We start from the raw sequence: 25,198 nt of genomic DNA, 5'->3' as shown, positions 1-25,198 counted from the left end.
TCATCTCTACAGCCCTTCTGAGCATCTACGAGGAACAAAAAATTTTGATGAAGTCTTCTCCATCTTCTTTTCTTTTCATGCTTCATTTGTTATACACCCAAAGTAGTGTTCCCCTAACCAAAGATCAGTAACATGCTCTCCCGTGTTTTCTCCTACATGTGTATACTTTGTTTAGGACTATGGTTCATTTTAAGTTGAATTCTGCATAAGCTGTGGTAAAGATTCAGGATCTTTGACCCAGTATTGTATATCTATTTGTAGAAAAACTATCCATTCATCCATTATTTTGGAGTTTCAGGACTCTATTTTGTTTCATTGATATAGTTGCCTTTACCCCAATGCCACACTTTTGATGATTACAGATCTATAGTAGGTTGCAGTGTTAGGAAGTATGATCTCTCAAATTTGTGCCTTTAAAAAATGATAAATGCTCAAATGAAATTTAGAGCAGTTTCAGTGTATAAGTGTGTATTCGTGTGTGTGTGTGTGTGTGTGTGTGTGTGTGTGTGTGTGTGTACCTGCTGAAGGTTAGATTGGACCATGCTACTATAGGAATCAACATGGGAGAAATACCAATCTATCTAATTGAGTCTCCCACCCAGAACTTGATTTTTTTTTTCAATTAGGTCTTCTTTAATTTATGTCAGGAAAGTTTTGTAGTTGCCAATCTATAGGTATTATAAATATCTTATTGTAAAAATATTTCAAATTTGTGATGCCACTGTAAATAATGATAATTTCTTTTAAAAAAGTCTATCTTCAAATCCTCCACTGCTAGTGCACAGAAGTGTAAGGGGTGTTGTTTATTGACAAGTTACTGTAATGATCTTGTAAATTTACTCATTAGTTCAGATGGCTATTTGGGGGTTCTTTTTCATATTAGATATTTTGCCTATGAATAAAAGTTCTCTTCTTCCTTTCTCATTTGTGTACATTTCTGTTTCTTGTCTTATTAGACTGTCTAGGATCTCAAGCAAAATTGTGAACTAACAATGGAGGCTGAACATCTAGCTTGTTTCCGATTTGGAAGGAAATGATACCTATTATCACTAAGTAAAACTTTATTACAGAATTTTCTTTTTCAAGTAGTTTGTTCTCTTTGGGTGGGTGCTATATTTCATATAACATGTATCATGCATATTTTGAAATAACATGATCTTAATATGGTTTTTTATATTAACTAATTTTAAATATTGAATCAACTTTGCATTACTGGTCTGCTATCCTTCTAACTTATAGAAGAAAATGTTTGTTGAGACTCATGGTTCTATGACCATCATGGTGGGGAGCATGGAAGTATGCAGGCAGGAATGGCACTGGAGCAATAGCAGGGTGCTTACATCTAATCTGCAACTTGGGGGTGGACTTTTAAAGCCCTAAAGCCCACCCAGTGACACACCTCCTCCAATTAGGCCATACCTCATAATCCTTCCCAAACAGTTCTACCAACTGGGGACCAAGCATTCAAACATATGAGCCTACAGGGGCCATTTTCACTGAAATCACCATACACTTTTATATACTGTTGGGTTTGACTGGTGCTATTTTGTTAAGGATTATTTGTGCCTTTAACATTCATGTTTTTTCTTATAATGTCATAGTCTTGTTTTCTCATTGGAGTATAATGCTGAGCTTTGTAAGATAAGTTGCAAAATATTTCTCTACTATTTTCTGAAGCAGATTGTGTTGAATTAGCATGATTTCTTTGAATGACTGATAGAATGTAACATTATAATTATCTTCTTTAAAATGTCTTCCTTATCCAATCATTCATTATTCCTAGGATAATTCCATAAAGAGTGTGGAAGCAGTTTATAATTCATTCAAAGATTATCATCAATTGCTTGAATACAGAGACTGACAGATGTCTGAAAATAAACTTTACCTTTCTCTTTTACTATGTCATTTAAGAATATTGTTTAAAATGTTTTTAAAAGGGGAAAAAAGAATATTGTTGTGAACATATAAGTGGTAAAGTATGTGTATGTGTTTAATTTTGTAAATAGTATATGTTTAGAGATTTTTTTAAAACATAAAAATCAAGAGAATGGTCACTTAGTTAATATATATGTAGACATTCCACATATATACCAATGTTCTTTGTTTCATTTTGTGGACAATTAAGTCAAAAATTACAAGCACAAAATCATTTGAGTAAAACCAATGCACTCTCTGATGTAAAACATTAGAAATCACTGGCTGAAATGTGATGTCAAAATGTGAGGCTAAAAGAAGTAAGAGAAAGATTACAAAATGGCTCCTGAATAACTTCATTCTAAAGCAAAGCCTGGATTCCTTTTATGCTGGTGCAAATCTTGTTCATATGACTTACAAAACTATGATCTCTCTAAGAACTTCCTGTCAAACATTGTGCTATTTCCTGCTCCCAAACAGTGAGGATTAGGTAGATTTCTTTTTCTTTTCATTCTATTTTTGTCTATTTGTTTTTCGAGACAGGTGTCTCTATGTCATCTGTCTGTCCTGAAATTTGCTATGTCGATTAAGCTGGCCTTGAACTCACATGGATCTGCCTGACTCTGTTCCCTGGGGGTGCTGAGATGCAAGGAATGCACCACCATGCATGATAGTCAGGTAGGTCTCTAACAACCAACAAATCTGATTTGCTGCTTTGATTTTTGAGGTCTCACAGGATATTTGAAAATAAACACCAATCTCATCATCTGGATTCTTGACTAAAGTGCTGTCCAATTCCTTGGCCATCTAAGCATACTTATTAGATAATACAGAGAAAGTAAAACATGTCAAAACAGCACACTGAATTTTTTTAAATGTCTTATTTTCAGATTTTCAGTTTATAACCTAATGAAGGTAGATAACATGAGACTCCTACAGACTGCCAATTGTAGCCTTATTCTGAGTAAGGTCTATATCCAATTTGAGCTAAGACATGGAGCTCTTATTCTGATGTAGAATTTTCTTGCACATTATGAAGTTTCTTAGTCCTTTTATGTTTTATATTCACAAGAATAAGAAAAGCTCCCACTAATCATTGACAAAGTTATTTATCTTTTAAAATCTTTTTCAGCACTGAATCAAGTATACAGTAAATGCTGCTAAAATATATGTTGACTCTTTTACCATCAATTGCCATGAAAACAGATATTCCCTCTCTATGCTGTTTTGCATCAACTACAACACTGAATGGATCACCAGTTATCATCTAGACATGGAAATTCTGATCACTTCTTGTTTTCAGTAAGTCTCTAACATGTATATTTCCTTCAATTTAATAACGTACACTTTTATTGTATTGAAAATACACTTTACGTAGTGGCATCTCGCTTTGCTAGTGAACTTGAGAGCGAGTCCGCCCCTCCTCTTCCTTATAAGGGGTCATATCTGCACACCTGAAGCCACACCCCTAGGATGTGGCCACCACCTCAAGTTCACTGGCAAAGCAAGATACCACTGCAACTTTATCCATATTATATAGAACTATAATTTTGATAATTATAGCCCAAACGTACAAATCCTTAAAATCCTCATTTAAAACTCTAGTAAAATGTCTCATCCAAAAATATGAAAAACAGTAACACATGCAACTGCCACAGTCAGATTCAAAGATACTGATATTTCATGAGATATTTTCCATGACCCTGGGTTGTTTCCTTGGAGTATTCTGAGGATGTCTATTGATTTGTTAAAAATCATGCCGTGGAAACAAATGTATTTTCTTTGCCAAGAAAATACCACAGATGAATATTAAATATAGCCCTGCTAGCCAAAATTCACATCTGTACACAATTAAGATGCAGCTCTTCTTTTTTCAACAATAATTTGTAATACCTTCTGAAACACACACAAAGAAGTCATACAATATTGTACACCTGAGTGAGTTACTAATTGCAAGTACAGTGCTATAGGCTATGCACTCACTTGATTAGTGTAGTGTGAACTGTGGGGTATGGATATCATGTGTGTGAATATTAGTAAGTCTTCTCAGAATTTTGTGTTTGTGGAGGGGTAGATAAAGTTTTTCAACACTGCAAAGATGTTTTTAAAAGAATATAAAGCGCAAAACATTCTAGTACAATAAACGACCAACTAAGAGGAAAAAATACTTTAAGAAGAGTATAACAAGGGACTGGTAGGAACTTCTGTACAATTTTGGGGCTTGAACATTTTTAAGAACTTATCAAATAAACTAATATTTAAAAAGATTTAGAATAATTAATTCACTGAGAATGCCAAGTATCACAAAATGCTTTAAAAACTCATGCTAATTTATAAATGTGGGAAATTACTACATTTGGCTAGACGGTAGAGAAGAAAATAGGCTGAGTTTGACTTCTAGTTTTTAAAGATTTATTTATTATATATACAGTGTTCTGCCTGAAAGTATGCCTGAATTCGATAAGAGAGGGCACCAGATCTCATTCTAGATGATTGTGAGCCACCATGTGGTTGCTGGGAATTGAACTGAGGACCTCTGGAAGAACAGTCAGTGCTCTTAACCTCTGAACCATCTCTCCAGCCTGAGTTTGATTTCTAAAGTATGATTTACAAAACTTTACAAGTAACCAAGGTCAATACAATACAATCGAATACTTAGAAGACATATAAAATTATTTTACCTTATAACATTTTATTTTTCTTGCCATTTTCCACAACATAATATTTATTATTTGGGAATTTTGTACAATGCACCCTGATCACACTCATTTCCTATTCCTCCCAGGTCCACCCTCCCACCCTTGTCCAAGTGCAAATCGTGTCATCTATACTCACTGGAGCATGGTCAAACTCCCAGTGGCTAGCCCCTTAAAGAAAACTGAGTCCATCCCCCTGCATCCCCACCCTTCACTCCCTAATCCTACCTGTGTCCAGAAGGCATCAACTTTGAAGCGGTACACTTCAGCATCTTTATCACAGTTTTAAGGACTCTCTGTAACAACTTCCGGCCTGGCTGCATTCTCTTTTGGAGTAGGAGGAGAGGCTGTCACAGAAGCCTTCCATGTCTCTCATTCTCAGAGTTTGCAGTCATTGATACCACTGCAAAAGAAGCATCCTTGTCCATAGCAGCTCAGATCGCGGACTTCCACTTGGTTTTACATGGCAGCATCATGGACATTCACATGGTTGCCTATGGCAACTATGATCACAGACATCAACATGGCCTCTGGAAGCAACATGGACCATGGATATCAACATGACCCAGAGTAGGATAGATCACAGCCACCAGCTTGGCCTTGGCCCATAGATATCAACACATCCTCCAGCAGCAATCATGGACATCAGCATTACCTGCTGAAGCAGCATGGACCATGGGTACCAGCATGGCCTCCAGCCATAGCACAGACCATGGACATCAGTATGGTTCCCAGCAGCAAAGAGATGGCAGCTCAGATCATAGACATCACCGTAGCCCCCTAGAGGAAGCACAGACTATGGACACACATCATGGCCTCCAGTGGTAGCTTGGATCATGGACATCAGCACAACCTCTAGCAGCAACACAGACCAGGAAGTCTTTCTGAGGAGATAATCCAGAAAACGAATCATTCTTCATCTCAGACATCTTGTTATTGTTCAAAGTCAGGGTGATCATGGGCAGCATGTTGGGGACAGGACTTGCTGGAGCTCCAGGCTGCTGTATACCACTCTGCCCCTGGTTCCCCTCAGCACCCCAGGAATGGCCATCATGCTTGCAGCCTCCAGAAGAGTGATGAGCATGAGCAGCATGACTGGTGGTGGCAGAAACATCATCATCACTGTCGTCGTCGTCATCATCGTCGTCCTCATCGTCGTCGTCATCATCATCATCATCATCAGCAGCAGCAGCAGCAGCAGCAGCATCAGTAGCTCCACTGCAGGTGGAGTGGCAGATACTGGCCTAATGGACTTGCGGCCAGAGCCGCCTGGTGGTCTGAAGACCTTCACCACCATAATGCTCGTTCCATTTCTTTTCACCACACTTTCCACTCCATTCAGACATCTGTTTTCCTAATTCCATGACACCACTTTTCAAAAGCATCTTCCCATAAGACCTGCCTTTTTCAGTTGTTCCAGAGATACCGTGTGCTCTTCAGGTTCGTCCTCTGCTGCTACATCTCCCTCTAGGGGTCTCTCAGATTCCTCTGAGAGGCTCAGCAGGTGCCGGTAGCTGCCGCCGTCTTGAATCACATCTTTTTTTTTTTAACACAATATTTTAATTTTTAAAAATTTTTATATTTCAAAGAAACAATGATTCTTCAATACTTAATAACTTGTAACTTAAATACAGGGGTTTTAAAATGTTATGTTCTCTATGTTCTTTTCATGTATAGTGCTGTCATTTTAAATAATCACGTGTATTAGTCACCTTGTATATTGCAGGAATAAAATATCTGAAAAAGAGCTTAAGGAAGGAGGGTCTGTGTTAGCTCATCATTCAAAGGTACAGTCAGTCATGATGAAGTCATGGGCGTGGGGGCATGAGGTGGAAGCTGATGAATCTTGTGTTAATCATACTTTCTTCTAATTCAGTTCAGGATCCCAACCTATGAAACAGTACTGACCACATTTAGGCTAAGTCTCCTCACCTCAATTAACTTAGTCTAGAAATCTTCCAGACATGTTCGAAGATCTGTTGCCAAAGGATCATAAATCTCATCAATGTGACAACCAAAGTGATATACAATGACTTAGAAAACATATTTCAAGAAAAAACAGATCAATTTCCAGACACATGTAGCCTACTGCAATTAAACCAAGAGGATGATGTGTAAATGGAATTCTTAATTGGTCTAAGTAATAAAAATCAGGAGTCAGATACAGAGGAAAATGCTGAGAGAGCATAGAGAAGGGGCAAGTCACAGCCACACCTTACCTCCTTAGCATCTCAGCAGACAAGAGAGTGAGTTCCTGTTTCTCCCTACTTCTATCCCACCCAGCTACCTCACTTCCTGTCTGTCTGTACAGACCTCCAGACCTCTATGGCTAGCTAGTGGCAAGCTCCATTCTCTGACCTTCAGCCAGGCTTTATTTGTATAATCAAGGTATCACCACAATGGAGCGCTATAGCAGGTGAAGCAGTAATAAAAGTTTCCCAACTAAAATCAGGCCAGTCCAAGATAGCTTCACTGCTGAATTCTACCACACTTTAAAAAAAGCTCACACAGAAAATTATTAAATATCCCATTATAAAAAGAAAGGCAGTAGTGCTAGTAGATTTGTTTTATGAAGTCAATATTATTCTGATACACAAACTGGATAAAAGCATTACAAAGAAGAAAATATTAGGACAATCTCCTAGATGAACATGGCTATAAAAATTCTAAATAAAATACTTGCAGAATGGGCTGGAAATGGCTCAGTGGTTAAGAGCACATATTGTTCTTGCAGAAGACCTGAGGTTCAGTTCAATCATCTGTGTGTGGTGGCTCACAACCACTTGTAACTCCAGCTTTTGGGTCTCTAACACTTGTAACTTCTGTGATGACCTGTACTCATGTGTTCATATCCATTTCCATAATACACATCTACAAAAATCTCTAAAAAATAGAAAAATACTTGCAAATATAAGTCAACTACAAATAGAAAATACCAGTCACCATATCCAAATAGTTTTCACTCCAGGGATGCAAGGATACTTCAACATATGCAAATCAATGAATATAATGCATCCCATTAATAAACTCAAGGACTGAAATCACATGATATCCTAAATATATTCAGGAAATGCCTTTACTCAGAAGAAACAAGGGATAGAAAAAAATCTCAGCATAGTAAAGGTTATACATGACAAAGGAATATCCAACACTAACAAAACATCTAAGCAGTTTCCCTCAAACCAAGACTAAGACTTAAATGTTATTTTCTCCACTCCTGCTCAATATGGTCTTTGAAGTCTTGGCTGGAGAAATAAGACAAGAAAAATAATTTAAAGGATCACAAATAGAAAATAAAGAGGTCATTAATTTCCAGATGAGGTGATTCTATACCTAAGTGACCCTAAAGTCTCCTCTAGAATAATAGAATGAAAAACGTTTTCAGCAAAGGACTAAAAAAATAACATCAATATACAGAAAGCAGTTAATTTTTTATAACCAACAATGAACATGCTAAGAAAGGAATAAGGGAAACAATCCATTCACAAAACCTTTAAAAGTACCTAAGAATAAATATAACCAAGAAAACAAGATGCCTATACTGGAAATTTTAGCACACCAAAAAAATTGAAGAAGATTCTAGAAGACCAAAAGACTTCATATGGAGAGACAATGCCCTAACTAGATAACTTAAGCCACCAAGTAAAACCTCCAGTGCTTGAAATGGGTTATATCTTAGTGAGTCACTGGGTCCTATAGACACCCTCCACAGACAATATTACAGGCTATTGTAAAGGCTACTAGTTATCCACAACTTGATAATAAGATCCTGATGCCAAAGACACCACTTCCTCACGTCATTGAACATGGAGAAACTGAGGTAGTGCCTAATGAGAAGCTTCACCCCTACTGACTAGCACTCATGGTTTATGTGCTACTGGAGGAGAAATGTAATTGTCAATATCACCCACATACAAATCTTGCTACCCACAGCAGCAACTTGGCTTCAGAATACACTAGTGCAGTAGCGGCACACATACTATGGGAGAAACTAGCCACTATCTAAGTTGGATTTAAGGCCCACTCCATAATATGGAACCTTAAAATCCTAAAGTGGCCAAGAACCTGAGACTAGCTAGTTTATGAGTCTACAGGAAAATCTACTACCATTGTTCTGCTAAAGGAACAAAGTGATAAAATGACTCACAATGATATACTGCTATACCTATAGATAAAGTACCACTCAACTCTCATCAGAGAAGCTTCTTGCAGCAGATAGTAATTCTCTAGAGATCCACAACTGGACAATGTGTAGAGAGTGAAGGGCTTTGGAACACTCAGTCCTAAGTGGGATATCTTTATCAAACCCCTGTCCCCAAGGCTCAGGGATCTACATGGAAGATACTGTAAGAGGTAAAAGTGGTAGATAACTCCAAGAAAACAGTGTTTTCCAGACACAACAGAACTGATACACACATGAACTCACAGAGATGGTTACCACTGCACAAACCCTGCACAAGTTCAAGCCAGAAAAAATCCCAGCCCAGAGAAGTAGACACAAAGTCCCACTCTTAACAAAGAAGCTCTTGGCACCTGCTGGGAAAGGGAAAAATCAGTTTTCTCCAATGAAGTGTCACTGGGTATATCAACCATAGTCCAGGGCAGTCCTCATGGCCAGGAGTAGTTGACCAACACAAAATGGACTCCATTTTCTTTGTTGTGTTGGCATTTTGTTTTTATTTTTGTGTGTGTATTGGGGGTTGTTTTGTTATTTTTTGTCTTGTTGGTTTTTTGTTTTGATTTTTTTGAGAGAATAAAAGAGAAAGAACATGATGTTGTATTGGTAGGGATATAGGGACAATCTGGAAGGAGTTGGGGAAAGAGAAAGAATATGGTCAACATGCATTGTATGAAAAATGTATATTGTACGAAAAATTTAAATAAAAAGTCCTCCTATGCTTACAGAATGGAAGTAATAGAGTAAAAATTACTATCTTCACAAGAAATACATTGCCACTTTCATATATTTATTATTTTAGCTTGTTCTATCATATAGATCTTCTCGTTATACATCAAAACAAACTAAACCCCAAAACTATAGTAGTTACTTATAGGACCACACTCTCTGTAGAATCATTAATAATCGCTAAAAGTTAGAAACAAACCAAGTGTCCATCAAGAATGTAAAGATAAACAAAAGGTGGTACATCCAACACAATGAAAGATTTTTTGATCTTACAAAAATTAAATTCTGTCATAGGCTATGGTATCCCAATAGTAAGTGAAAGAAAAAAGTCACAAAAAGGTATCCACTAAGTGATTCCCTGTACCAGATACCTAGAGTAGTCAAATATACAGAAACAGAATTGTAGAGGTAGTTAGCAAGGACTGGGGGAGAATTAATGGGAAGTTACTATTTGACAGATAGTTTGGTTTTGTAAGTTTACAAGTGTTCTAGAGATGAAAAATGAGGACAGTTGTACAACTTAAATGTACTTAATTCTACTGCATTACATAATAAAAAATCTTAAAAATGTTAAGTTTTATGTCATATATATTTAAATACAATTTAACATTAATGAATTTGTTTAAAATAAGGAATGTAGAAAGAAGAAATGGAATTATGTAAATGTTTTCCCAAGCAGCCATGAAACTGTGGCAACTTTGTTTTGGGCAATGGTGCTTTGTAAAATTTTAAGTAATGGGTAAATATAACTAGCTCACAATCTATAACTTCTAGAAAATTCTGGTCAATTTCATCTGTTCCCCCTGGCTTTGAGACTCCATCCTAGATGTTTCCAAAGCCATTCAATCCAGTAAAGTTAGATGATGACATTAATTTCAGTTAAATGTAATGATAGTTATTTCTAATATTAAGCCCCGTCTCCTTGATGGGAAGGGCTGTGTTCATATCACCATTTAGGTTATAATGAGTATTAGATTTTGTTTTGTTATTTAATCTCCATCTCAGACATAGAGGCATCTCTCTGTGTCTCATTCTTACCTTTTTCTCTCTGGGGACTGATGGTCCTGTGTCCCTCAGCGGTCTCATAATGTCAGCCTGTTTATCTGTGGGGGCATTATACTTCTTCTATTCCTATTAGTTTTAGGGCCTTTCTTTCCTTGGGAGATGGGAGGTCTAAGTTCAGAGAGGCCCACATCTCCTGCAGCCCCCATTGGGATGAGGTGATGATAACCCATATACAGGCTGAAGGACAGGCAAAGCCTCAGAACCTATCTTTGATGCATCTCTGTCCTGACAGGTGACTTGGGCCCATGGTTCTAATACTGAGAAACCCCTTATCAGATAATAGCTGTCGAGATGTTGGAATTTAAGTGCCTGCACATTCTTTTCTTCATGATTTTGATCTCCTGGAAGTGGAAATATCAAAAGCTAGACCAGTGCTTGGAGACAGGGAACAACAGGGATAATGGCTTCTAAATACTCCTGTTCAGCTCACAAAGATCTTATAATACAGACATTTAGAAATACAGAAAATACAATTCAAAATCGACCACAGGGTCATCCAACCATACTATAAGCTGCATGCTTCTTTCCACACTGTCATTTGTGTGGGTCTCTCTGTGGCCATTTCTCCATCTCATGCCAAGCACCGTGTAATTCGTGTGGTTATTCTAACTTCAAAACACACTCAGAATCTGATTACCTCCTGATACACTCTGATCTCAGCCACAGTTACTTGTCACCTGGACGACAACAGTAGCTTCTTAGCTTGCTTCCTACTTTGCTCTCCAACAGCTAGACTTTCCCTTCAAGGAGAAAGGGATTCTGAACATTTGGGACTAAATGGTGGTGGGATCTGGTGGGACAGAAACTTCTGTCAACATGTGGCACCCAAATGTTTGGCAGGAATTTCCATTTAAAACCAGAAAAAAGCTTAAAAAGGGATTCTAAACACAAGAGAACAGAATCATGGCTTCTTGGTAGAATCATTTTCTCAGGTGAGCTCTGTTTGCTAGAGGCAAGCAAAGGCGAGGCCCATTTAATAGAGGCTTCCTGACTCAGCATTATTGGTAAAACCCACCAGACTCTGTTAAGAAGCCCTGCTACCAAACACTTACATGGTGTTTATGAGCAGCCAGCCAGTGGCATGCTCTTCGTGGTGACATGGACCTAGAAACTCCTGAGTTTTGGAAATAAACATGGGTCCCAGCAGTATATCCATCATGAAGCTAGACTCTCATGAAATCAAGGAATGGGACAGAGCCAGCTGTCAAAGACACAGCTTTATTCTTTGTCATGCTGTTCAGCAGAATAAAGACTCATGTGGTCAGAAAAAGACAGAGACATACAGTAAAGACAGACTTAGAGGAAAAAAAACAACCAAATGGTTTACACTGTGTTTAAAAATACATGTAGTCTTGGGAGAGAAAAGAAAAAGAATAAAGTCCTTAAAAAAGATTTAGAGTAGCTGGACATGGTGGTACACACCTTTAATTCCAGCACTTGGGAGGCAGAGGCAGGTTACTCTCTGTGATTTCAAGGCCAGTCTGGTCTACAGAGTGAGTTCCAGAACAGCCAAAAAATACACAGAGAAGCCCCCATATTAACCCCCCCAAAAAAATAGCAGGACGTTGGTGGCACATGCCTTTAATCCCAGCACTCCGGAGGCAGAGGCAGGAGGATCTCTGTGAGTTTGAGGCCAGCCTGGTCTCTAGAGCGAGTGCCAGGATAGGCTCCAAAGCTACACAGAGAAACCCTGTCTCGAAAAACCAAAAAAAAAATAATAAAATAAAAGAAATAGAGTAATAAAAACAAGGCCACATGAAGATGGAACATACACAGAGAGTCTGGATACTGTATGTTATTGTGTTGTCTTTGAGTTGTTTGATTGCTGAGGAAGGAGCAACAGCTGCTAGCAGACATTTGATTATAAATGCTGCTGGGCTAATCTAACCTATATATTTTGAAAATGCCTTCACTTCAAAATTCTAGTCTAAGGACATGTTACTTTGGAAATAGGTTCTGCTTTTGTTTCCACAGAAGACAAAAAGCTGTGGATTTCTTCCAGACTAACATGGTTTGATCAAGCAAGAGCCCCTGAAGCAGTAGCCCAGGTGATCCAACATCCAAAACAGCTGAGATCATGCAGCCTTAGAGACCACTACAGCCAGGATTTGGTCAGGGTTCTGGGTTTTCTCAGGATTCCCACGGTATTGACAGCGCCCCCAAACAGCAGGAAGCAGTTTGGAGAGAACTACACCCACATTCTCAAATACTGTTTATAAATGTTTTCATTTAAATGGGGTTGGTTATAAATGGTTAATGATCGAAGTAAATCTCTTTCTAAAGAAAAAAAAGGGAATACGATATAGAATTGAATACTTTGCATTGGTATGAATTCATTTACTATACAAATTTAAGGTCATTTTGTTATATGTATATTTCTTCTCTTGTTTAGGCATTGTGTTTATACAGCTCTCTTAAAATGTAATGTATAATCAAATACAGATTATAGATAGTCACCTATAATAGTCAAAACTTACATTAGTTAGGTTTTCTGGATATACAGAAATATATTTCAAATGGATAGGTATTCTTCAAAACCTTTCAAAAACCCTACAGAATATGGTATTTAAAATGGTTTATCAGGATTTTTCATGACAATAAGACACAACTGCTCCTGGCAACACTAATTAGTTATGTCAGAGAGGAAGATGGGCATTGCAGAAACTCATTTTGGAATTTGTCATTGTATTTTAGAGTCCTTTAAAAAATAAAAGCCTGTGCTCACTCTAATACATAAGGAACTGCCAGAGGCCATGGGAGTATACAGCAGGTGACAACTAGTGTTCAACAGGCTGACCTACCAGATGAGTGACTCTCTGTTAAGGAACTCCACCTGGCAAAGACCGTGGGGTCACTGACTGTAAATGACTGTTTCTGTATTTTTTCTCATGTGCCAGCTATGGGTATTTTCCCCACTGCTTGTGTGTTTATCTCATGGAAATATTCCATCTCCTTGGCACACATATAGCTGTGGTGGTCAGGAAGATGATTTCTGCTTAACCTGTGTAATTCTGATGAATAGAAACAATATGAGGCTATTCTATTTACTCAGACTGACATAGGAAAGTAATAGTATTCCCAGTCACCAAGACAGCTAATTTTAGACTTCAGGACAAATTCAAAGCAAACTTGTTGCCCCAGGAGACAAATACCTGGTTGCCCCTAGAGACAAACACAGGAGGTCAATTTCCCAGGTGTTCATTCTGATTCCAGGTCAGAGCATGACCTTGAATTTTGGTAGACATAACTTTCTTAGCAATGGACTTTCTGCACAAAATCCCCAACCTCAAAGTTTAGCCAATTAATAGCCAACTAACTGTTTATTGTTTAAGTCCTGAATTTTAATGTCACTTTCTGTTTTTTTTCAACTTTTTAAAAATTTGAATTAGAGACAGGATTGTTTTACATGACAATCCCTTAATGTCACTTTCTGTCTGGGAACCCTGACCACTCAGAGCTACGTGCTTACTTTACTCACTGCCCGGTCAGTGCGGCATCCCTAGCCTGAGAGAAAATGTGTCATCAATTTGGCTCCGTTCCTTATTGTTTATTCAAGAAGAGCTATGTGACCCTGAAAGATGTGATTCATATTTGTTCAGAGATCTTGGCTGTGAAAAGAAGCAGGAAATACACAGGGGAATTAAGAGAGAGGTGTGATAGAGAGAGAAGTATGAGAGACGGAAAGAGAAGCACTATGTAGCTGTATGTAAAGAGATGCAACTGTGGAGAGAGACTGTCAGAAAGAGATTATTTAAGATGAAGGGGAAAATGTGTGCTTGTTCCTTTTTTCTTATGTTACCACCAGAAAGTGTGTATTTCTTTATTTGTCCTCAGAAAAAATTTAGCCCTAAGATAGAGAAGAAATTTTCCTAACTCTCACTGCTCTGAGGCATTCTTTTCACTACCATGGGTGCAGATCTGGGAGCTGATCTCCTGGGATGCAACAGAGAATCATATAAAAGCATACAAAACTTTTCTCTTTCAAGTCACTAATGCAGTAAATTACACTAACAGTATTTCTGATGTCAAACCATGTTTGTATTCCTGATATGCCAGTCATGTGATTGTGGGATATGTTCTAAAAAATATAAGTAAATTCTGTCTGCTGACTTTTTTTTTTTTTTCCGAGTCAGGGTTTCTCTGTGTCTTTGGAGGCTGCCCTGGAACTAGATCTTGAAGACCAGGCTGGTCTCGAACTCACAAAGACATCTGTCTCTGCCTCCTGAGTGCTGGGATTAAAGGTATGCACCACCACCACCCGGCCTGTCTGCTGACTTTTAAAAATATTCATAAATGACATCATTTCTAGAGGTATATTTTTTGAAGTGTGGACTACCTATGCTATATTAGCTAAGGAATAGATCTCTGGTCAAAGAGATGGGTAGTTGTGTTTTCAAAGAAAATGGCCCCCAAAGGAAGTGGCATTATTAGAAGGTGTGGCCTTGTGGAGTAGGTGTGGTTTTGTTGGAAGAAGTTTGTCACTGTGGAGGCAGGCTTTGAGGTCTCATATATGTTCAAGATACTCCCCAGTATCTCAGACCACTTCTGTTTGCCTGTAGGGCTCTCAGCTCCTTCTCCAGCACCATGTCTGCCTACCCTCTCCCATGTGCCACCATGATGATAACGGACTGAAACTCTGAACTGTAAGTGAGCCACCCCAGTTTATGTTTCCTTTGTAAGAGTTGCCATGGTCATGGCTTCTCTTCACAGCACCAGAAACCCAAACTAAGACAGCAGTCTTCACGTCGACAGTAAGAGACACACAATTATACACTAAAACATTTACAATCATCAAAAACCTTGCATTCTTGAGACACAAATGTTTATTTCTGTTATTTAATAGCAGTTCTTTCAATTCAAATACTAATATTTGAAGATAACAGATGAACTTTAAGTTCCCAAGTCAAACCAAAACGTTCTGCTGCACTAACTTAAAAGAGTTTTTATTAATTCTAGGTATTAAGCTTTTCATTTATGAGCATCCAAAATGAGAAAATGAGTTTTAGTGAATGGCAGAATTCTCATTTTTAATGGTTTTATTAAAAATTAGAAAGTGGGGTTGGAGAATGATGAGAATTCTCTGATTCATGAATTTTAAATGCTTATTTTAATATTAAACAATCATTCACTTATAGTTCTAGAACTTCTGTTCAGACAATCTTTTGCTTTGCTTTGCTTTGCTTTATTTTTTGAGATAAGGACAAATGTATGCCAGACTGGCTTGGACCTTGTTATATAGACAAGGATGAGCTTGGATTCCTGGTCCTCTGGCCTACACTTCCCGTATATTGGGACTATTGATGTATCCCCCTGGGTTTCTAGAAGTACTCTGAGGGTCCCTGGTGGGAGGCCTCACTGTCCCTGGGGAGGAGTGGGGGGGTTGGTTGGGGGGTTGGTTGGGGGGTTTGGTGGGGAACATGGGAGGATGGGAGGGTGAGGGAATGGGGGGGATGGATATATAAATATGAGTAGTGATCAAAGAATTAAAAGAAAAGAAAAAAGAGTGCTTTTTAGCATCCTACAGAGGCAGTAGGAGGGGGAGCAGAAGATTAGATCATTTAAGCCCTATGGAAAGGAGCAGCTGTTCTACTCCTTCTCATACCTGCCATTAACACTAAGCTGGGCAGTCCCTGCAGGGAAGGTGGACTCATGAAGAGTCAAGCAATTGGAGTTCTTGTATATTCTAGGTACTAACCCTCCACCAGATGTAAAATTGATTGGTGAAGATCTTTACCCATTTTGTAAGCTACCTCTTTGCTTGAATGATAGTTTCCTTTGTGGTGCATAAAACTTTTAGCTTCATGAAGTCTCATTTATTACTTGGTCTTGGTGCCTGCATTATCTGTGTCCTGTTAGAAAGTCTCTTCCTGTGTCAGCGAGTTTTTAAGCCTATTTTCTACATTTTTGCCTATCAGATGCTGAACAACTGGTCTTATGTTGAGGTCCTTGATCCACTTGGAGTTGAATTTTATGTAGGGTGATAGATATATATATCTATTTTCATTCTTTAACACACATTTATCCAGTTTGACCAGCACCATTTATTGAAGATGCTATCCTTATTCCAATGAGCATTTTTTTGGCTTCTAGTGAAAAACAAACAGCTATCTTTGGTTATATAGAGTTATGTTCACATCTTTAATTTTATTTCATTAATCAATCTGCTGTGCCTGTTTTTATGCTAATGTCCTGGTGGGTTTTATGACTATAACTCTGTGGCACAACTTGAAACCTGGGATAGTGATACTTCCTGCAGTTACAATATTTTATTAATCAGGATTGTTTTAAATATGTTTTTTGGTTTGGTGTGTGTGTGTGTGTGTGTGTGTGTGTGTGTGTGTGTGTGTATGTGTGTGTTCCATGTGAAGTTTATGATTTTGTACAATTTCTGTGTGGAAATGTGTTGTGATTTTGATAGATATTGCATTGAATCTGCTTTTGGTAAGCTGGCCATTTTCATAGTATTAATCCCACTTATCCATGAACCTGGGAGATCCTTCCATCTTCTGATGTCTCATTCAGTGTTGTAAAGTTTTTATTATATAGGTCATTTGCTTGCTTGGTTAGAGTTGTTCCAAGATACTTTTTTTGAGGCTATTGTGAAAGGTATTGTTTCCCTGATTTCTTCTCAGTATGTTTATCATTTGTATATAAGCATAAATGAAAGACACTCTTCTCTTTTAGTTTAATAAACAAACACCCCAGACATGATTTCAGTATTGATTTAGGAAACTTCCTATGGGACAGGTGCTTCATAGGAACTGGAAAAAGTAGGAGAGGGCTCAGAGGACTGATGCTTTAAGTCAATTTAGTTGAAATATTTGATTTGGTATCCCATCAAAAAATCTTATGCATTAGAAAAACAGAATAGCTCTTTCTCCATGAAAAGGAGGGTTTCTATGGAGGTCATCCCCACACACATACATCAAAGTTCTAAACCTTGGGCTCTGGAGACATGGCTTAGCAGATTTGCCACACAAGTATCAAGACCTGAGTCTGGATCCCTAGAACCCAATGAAAGCTGGCAAGGATCTTGCTTGCCTGTAATCCCAGTGGAGGAAGTGGAGACAGGAGATCCCTAGAGCAAACCAACTAGCTAGACTAGACAAAGCAAGAGAGCTCTGGATGTGGTGATGGAGGTTACATCAGAATACAAGGTGGAGAGCAATCTAGGAAGTCACCAGACCTCAACCTCTGGCTTCTAAATGCAGCTACATACATGTAACTACACACTTAATCTCACACATGTGGTCCCACACACATGAGTACACATGTGTGCACCCATATGCACACACACACACACACACACACACACACACACACACCAAGCCTCACCATAAGCAAATACTGGCTTTGTGTATTTTTTCTTTTGTAAATTCTTGCTATGCTAAGAGGTGTCACTTAGCCCAATACAGCTGTCTACAGTTCACAGACCCACAGGAAAATGACACTTTAAACTCACCATTTGGAGGATATAATAAAGATTAGACTGGATGTTATTTGTCAATCACTTCATATAAATCTCAATACTTAATTTAAAATATAAGGATATAAAGCTCTGCATGTTTTAATCAAAGGAAAAAGTCAGGAAAAAGATCAAAGAAAGAAGAGAATTGAAATTAGAAATCCCTTTAAAGCTAAATGACAATGTCTTCATAAGTTAATATTAATCCTTTAATTATAAATTTCAAAGGTCTGAGTAGTTTCTCTGACCGTAGTTTTGGGTAATTAAGCCATATTTGGCATTTCTTAAATTTGAAAAAGATGTTGAATTGTTGCTCAGAATCTTTTAATGACTTTAGGCTGGCAGATTTCCAGAATAATCCTTAAGATATCACTTAAAATTGTGGACTGGGAACCTAGGCTGGTAATGCATATCAAATTCATAAAAGCTTTTCACTTTGACACTGCAGAAAATGATTTGACAACATAGTTTAGAATATCAAAATGTTATGTTTAAAACGATTATTCATAGGTGAGAATTTACAAAGGGCAAGATAGGCATGCTAGAGCATTTGTGTACCATAAAGCTAAAAGGTACGTACCAAGAATATTTGCCACAATAAAGATTATCAGTAAAAGTAAGTTTATATAGGTTCATGAAGAAAATAGAACCCTAGGGGAAGAGGAACTGGCAAAAGATACCAACAGATAATTTTTAGAAAATGAAAAATTACATCACAAATCTAGTTTTAATATTCAATCTCGAGATAATTACCATTTTCACAAATATACCAAAACTTAAAGGAAACTATAAAAAATGCCCAAGGCATATTAGGGAACAGCAAACATCCCTAAGGGGAAACATAAGGTAATCTAAGCTTTCAGAAATGCAGCTGGACCTCATACCTCCCTGAGAATTTAAATGAAGGGAAAGAAAAATTGGAAGAGTTGGTAAAAGCTGATATCCATATTAAAAAAATTAAAAGCTCAAATATCTTAGAATAAAATAACACCATAAATTATGTTGTGTTAATACATAAAATAGCACAAAACATGAAACTATAGTTTTAAAGAATTCCAAATGACATTGAAATATCTTTTGCATAACTTGTAGAAAAGGAAGAGACAAAACTACTTAGTGTGCTCTCAGGCAGCTAATTGGAAGTTGGTACCTCACACAGACTGTCCTCATTAGGCTGCCCTCATTGGTTTATCCGAGGGTGGCAGTCACAGGAGCTTCCCATGATTGTTTTTCATATTTTTAAACATCCTTTATTTAAAAAAATGGTTGCTTTTCAGTGCTCCACAGTTTGTTTTTCTAACAGACATGAAAATTATTTACGATCAGCGCACAGTAATGTTCTAACTTTTCAAAGCCTCATACACCATGCACGTTATTTCAATTCAGTTTGAAAAGAATTTTAAAAGTGCAAAGGCAGTTTTCACTTTGCAAATGTCAATCATGTATTCTCTTGGATTCTCTACTTCAAGGACTTGACCTTGTGGAGGTACTTCATGTTTCCCCTAACTCAAGACCACTGAAGATATCATCTTGGTCTAAATTACTGCTGACAGTCATGTCAGGTAGGATCCAGATTTAGGGCTTTTCTAACCATAACACTGTGCTGCTGAAGGGACCCAGGCCTACATGGAAGGTTCTACTTAGATTGCTTATTATTCTAGTGTTATCTTCTTTTCTTTGAACCTAAGTTTGCACTCAATAATAAGATCTCGATTCTGACTAGATTTTGAGCTGCTAGCAAATATTTTAACTGTCACGTGTATCTGCATATTAAGTTGTGCCTGGTACTGTATTGGGGTGTGGGTTTATGCCACATGCAAGTGCTTAGAAGAGAACAACATTTGGGTCCCTTGTTTTTTTATCAGTCTGTCTTATTCCTTTCAGACAGTGCCCCTCACTGAACCTAAGTTTGCCATTATGGGTTGACAGCCTAGCCAACGAGGAGGCCCAGCTCATCCATTTGTCTCTACTCTCTAATGCTGGAGATAAAATATGCATGACTGTACCAGTTTTCCATGAAGATGCTGAGAATTTGAACTCTGGTCCTTACATATATGCAAGCACTCTTACCACTGAGCCATCTCCCTAGTACTATAGAAAGTTTTCTAAATGGGTGAGAAGAATTTAGCAAATCTGCAGAATAATTAGCAACTAAACTTTCAACTTATTGGTATTGATTTAAACTTTCATACAAGAAACTAAAATGTTTATTAATTTGTAGAGAAAACCAAAATCATACCTAAAATAAGCTTTATGTTTAATTTGAGTAATGTGGGAGAAATTATATGAGACACAAATGAATATTTGAATACACAGACAAATTTTGTCCTATTCAAAGTATCTATAGTGGATTAAAATCAAATCTGAATGAAATATAATTTATCTATCCACACTGTCATATACCGGCGCTATACTGAATTCTTTGATTCACTCACATAACATTTAATGAATATCTTTTGTGCAAAGCACTATATTGATACTGGAGCTTTAAAAATTAATATTCACAGTCATGCTTTTGACTTAGTCCAGGCATTTCTGCAGCTGAAATTGCTAAATTCTTGTCTGTAATATTTAAGTAAAATGTTTATCAATATGAAATACAAAAAACTCAGTAGCAAGAACCTAGTACTTGGATTTTATTAGATAGACTTTGAGGTTGATATATTTTACAAACTCATCAAAACCCAAATAGTACCCTGAGTGTCAGCCTATGTCCTGCTGTCCTCCATTTCCTCAGACTGCTCTTTTCCTTGCCCACACTTGCCTGCATTCCAGTTAATGTCTTCAGTGCCCTTCTTTCATGTGACCTAAAATGACTGTGCTCTCCTCTGTCTACTGTATGACTTGCATTCTCAGTCCATTTCAGGAAGCCCACTCTTCCACAATCCTGCCACCCTACTCCCTCCTGCTCCACATTCCCTCTGTATTTCCATGGACCCTACTTCCATACTGAGTGAAACTCCTGACTCTATAGACTACATGATTCTGCAACAAGATCAGGTGATAAATATTAACCTGTAACTTCCTTTCAAGTTCTGACATGAAATTTTTTTATCCTTACCAACCCTCTTTCTGCCTTTCTTTTCTGGATAACAGGGATGTCTCCTGTCCCTTACACAATAGGAACTAGTGGTGAGCATCTCCCATGCACCAGGCTTCTCTAGCATCAGTGGTACAGAACTGAACTGTAGGCAAGGTTCTCTGTTGGTGGAACCTACACTCTAGTGAGTGGTAGGGACAGAGAATAAATAAGTAAGCACAAATACAGGTATGATTTTGTACTGTGAGATGAGCTAGAAAGACATTATGAAAGAGGTGGTTAAGTAAGCCAGCCTGTAGACGAAGAATGCGGAGAAGGACTCTCCAAGGAGGGCAGCAGGAGGAAGGGAAGGCTAGCTGATGGGTGTGTATGTTTATCTTATTGATTGTTAAATAAAATACTGTTTGGCCAATGAGACATTTGGCAAGTTAGACTGAACTAGGAGTCAAAGAGGATTCTGGGAAATGTAGTAGAGAGTGCTGATCCAGGAAGGAAGTGACATAGCAAGGAGACTCATATTTAAGCGAAGGAGAAACAGGAAGGGTCCCTTTTTTCCCGTTTGCCTCCTCCAGCTGCAGGATGTGAGCCACCATCCGGCAAGGAGGGATGCCAATAAGGCGTCCGATAAGATAAGTCTTATAAAATATATAGATGTATGATAATTGAGACTGAGCTAACAGATGAGAATCCTAGTCATTGGCCAAGCAGCATTGTACCTAATACAAGTTTCTGTGTATTCATTTGGCCTAACTCGGGCAGGCGGCTGGCGTAAAGCTCACACATGGCGGTGGGGCTCAGGCGGCATTTGGCAGAAAGATTTATCGTAGCAGCTAGCTATTAGAACACTGTAGAACCTTATGAGCAGCAGGTGGTAGGTGTCAGGACCTGGAAGCAGAAGCGAGTGGCATATCCCAGGAAGAGACTGATATCCCATGTTTCTGCACTCTTGGAGCCAAGGGCTGAGGTGGGGTGCACCCTCTGCTGTCAGCAGCAAGCCATCCGTCATCTTCTGCCAGTATCCAGAGTAGACTACCTCTAACAGTCCCTCCTCTCCTGCTTCAAAATGCTTGAGATGTGTTCAGTGTAAAAAGAGTCTGCTTTGACTCCTGCTGGCTTTAATGTCGGTTTCCCAGTCTGCATGGCCTCACTCAACTTTGACAATGGAGTTAATGTCTACCCTATCATTGTCAGTATGCTGTCCAAGATCAGCAGTGACTTCTCAGCTTCCAATCCAGTGACCTCTCCTCAACCCTCGTCCTTCTTGACTTTCTGTAACTTTCCTGACAATCCGCTTTCCAAAGACTCTTTCTGTGTTTGATGAAAATAGATTCTGTACATGGTTCTCCTCCCTCAATGGCCCTTCTGGGACAGCTATCTCCCAACCTCTGAAATGTCTGTGGCCCCTACCTCATTGTCTGTCTGTCTGCCTCTCCCTTTTCCATGTTCCTCACCCTCTTCTCATCAGCAGTCTCACTCCCAAAGCCACAACTTCTACACCTGCCCACCTTCTCCTCTGGAACCCAGAAACATCCTTTCCACAGCAGTGAACATGTCCAGGCAGCACTCTCAACCCAGTGCATTGCTAACTGACCTCACATGCTTCCTCCCCAGCCCTGAGACTTTCCATATTTGCAAATGAATATGGGCAAGTTTGCCTTTTACAACTCACCAGTGCCCTCTCTGCAATGACTCTCAAGCTTTGTTGTCACTGCCATGCTTCGCTACCTCATACACATCTCTCCCAAGTCCTCAAGAGTCTGTCTCCTGGACTAGACCAGTTCCCACCAACCCTCTACAGCTTTGCCATCAAAAGGATGCTGACAGATGATTCTGCTCACGATCCCCAGATACTCACACTTAATTCCCCAGCATCTTCAGTGGCTTCTCATCACTTATGCAAAGCTGTGGAGACCCCAAGTTCCCTGAGCTATAGTCCAGCCTTATCACCCACTTTTCCTGGGGTCATCCGGTGCATCATGTACCTGGTTTTGTTTTCTCTTTTATTTGTTTTTCTTGTGATCTGGAATGCCATGCTCCATATCTACTAGTCAAAAAGTCCTCAGGTCACTTTGCATCTAATTTAAATAGTATTGATTCTTATTAATTTTCCTCGACCTCAATAGAAAATAATTTCCTCTAATTTTCCCTTACAGTAGTTATATTCATACATCTACATGTGTTTTTGTCTTGTGTTGCATATTTCATTATCTTCTAAAATTATCTTTCTGAGGGTAGCATCCATCACCCTTTTCTCTTGCTCTAAGTCACCCTCCAGCATCCTCTCTCTCTACAGTCTGCTGCATCAGCAGTCTGGTATCTGAGTGAGGGTGCTTCCTAATTCTCAAGGCCCTGCTTGTGCCAGCATTAGAGCATTGCTATTTTGTACTATTTTGATGGCAGGCTCAACAACATCACACTTATATGTTTACAAGGCACCTCAGCCTGAACGTACCCTGCATGGCCTAGCCTCTTGCTCTTATAGTCTTCTTTGCAGCAAAGAGTAACTCCATCTGTCTACTGGCATCACCATGACTGCTCCCAGGCTTGCTGTCTTTCACTCTCTCATCCCCCACATATAAACTAACAGTAAATCCTGTCAGCTGTATCTTTCAAACACACTCCTGTGAATTTTTAAAAGAAAATCACAGCTGTTGCTATACTGCCCAGACCCAAGACTGGTCTGTTTTAAATATCACAGTCCTTCATGGCTGGTTTCTCCTTCCTCTTGTGCCTTCCAGCTAGTCTATTTTCTTCATGGAGAGATCTCGCTTTACAGGGTCAAGGCAGAACCACTGCCCTGTTTAAGCATGGCTGTCTCTTCTACTCATAGTCTGAGTCATTTGTCACACTATGACAACCTAAGGACCTGGGCTAGGGCCCTGAGGAGTCCTCTCTGGATTCTCCTTGGTCATTATTTGCAGTCACATTAATGCCTGCGCTGGTTTTCTAAGAGGCCAGGCACACTTTCAGATCTTCAGAGTATCCTTACTACTTAATGGTGAGTATAAAGCTACCTCGCCAAGGGCAAAGTATGTTAAAAATCTGACTTCAGTGTGAATTGCCGCACTAAGGCCACATCCTAGGCTCATACTGTAGAATCTGTGTGATAATGCCTAGAGTGACTGCATGTACTTTTTCAGGGCTCAACATTGCTTGAAAAGGAAAAGGAAAAGGAAAAGGAAAAGAGAAGTAGAAGTCAAACAAAATTAGATAATTCTTAAATTACTCTATTCCAAAGATCCAGACTGGCATTAATTAAAGAGCTCAAAGAACGATTTAAAGCTGGTATGATGAACGGCAAATCTCTTTCAGCACCTGACTAAATATTCAAGTTTTTAAAAAGGAATATTCTAGATTGTAACTTGAATGTAATCCAAGTCAAATGTGTAAATATTATATTGAAATTTAAGTAATATAATATTTAAATGAATTTAATTCTGCTAAAATTTTAGCCTAGGAGAATACATCATCATTTTTGTTAGTGTTATTAAAATTATAAAGACTAGAAACAACTATTAGACAACCACCTAGGGAAACTGTATAACTCATTCTAAACCTAAGAAAATTCAGAGCCACGGCCCAAATATTTCTTTACCACATGGTATGTCACAATGGTAACACTTCTCTATCACTGTATTTAATTACTATGAAGGGGACCCCTTCCACAGAGTCAAGGGGAGAGGTAGGTAGTTGCTTAGAGCATTTTAGCAGTGCACAGGACAGAGGGAGATATTCAAGCTGCTCGTGCAAATCTGAAGAGTAGATCCATGTCTACCACCTTTCAGAGATTGAGCACCAGAGCAGGGAGAACTGGCTGTAAATCTGCATGTCTACAGTCTAACCAAAGGCCTTCGGGACAGCTCCTCACCTTCTCCAGGGTCATCTCAGTCTCAGCGGCATGTGTCCTTTTCAGCTCCATTTTCACCCTTTCTGATTCAGCCTTCAACTTGTTGACAGCGGTCTCGTGGTCCCTTGCAGCCCTCTGCTTTTCTTCTTCTCGAAGAAGACCTAGTTCTACCAGCTGCTGTTTCCGCTGAGAGTTCACATTAATTAGTTCTCCCCTCAGCTTATGAACTTGGGTCTCCATGTCAGCAATAACCTAGGAGAAACAG

At 38.7% G+C, this 25,198-nt stretch overlaps 1 protein-coding gene across 13 annotated transcripts in view; it reads right to left on the bottom strand.

The window, feature by feature from the left end:
- Nucleotides 1-25,198, bottom strand: part of Cep112 (centrosomal protein 112) — a 375,808-nt gene that overhangs the window by 130,160 nt on the left and 220,450 nt on the right. For 12 of the 13 annotated variants that reach the window (XM_027425839.2, XM_035447391.1, XM_035447385.1 and 9 more), the window contains one exon: nt 24,955-25,185. In XM_027425839.2, the coding sequence (XP_027281640.1) occupies nt 24,955-25,185 (231 nt within the window). Of the gene's footprint in view, nt 1-6,268; nt 6,359-24,954; nt 25,186-25,198 lie in introns of those variants that run through there. The other variant, XM_027425838.2, reaches the window with a different exon arrangement.

The sequence above is a fragment of the Cricetulus griseus genome, chromosome 7, assembly GCF_003668045.3.
Source record: "Cricetulus griseus strain 17A/GY chromosome 7, alternate assembly CriGri-PICRH-1.0, whole genome shotgun sequence".
Classification (NCBI taxonomy): Eukaryota; Metazoa; Chordata; class Mammalia; order Rodentia; family Cricetidae; genus Cricetulus; species Cricetulus griseus.
Note: the sequence above shows the minus strand (reverse complement) of the source record. Positions and strands in the feature narration are given on the sequence as shown.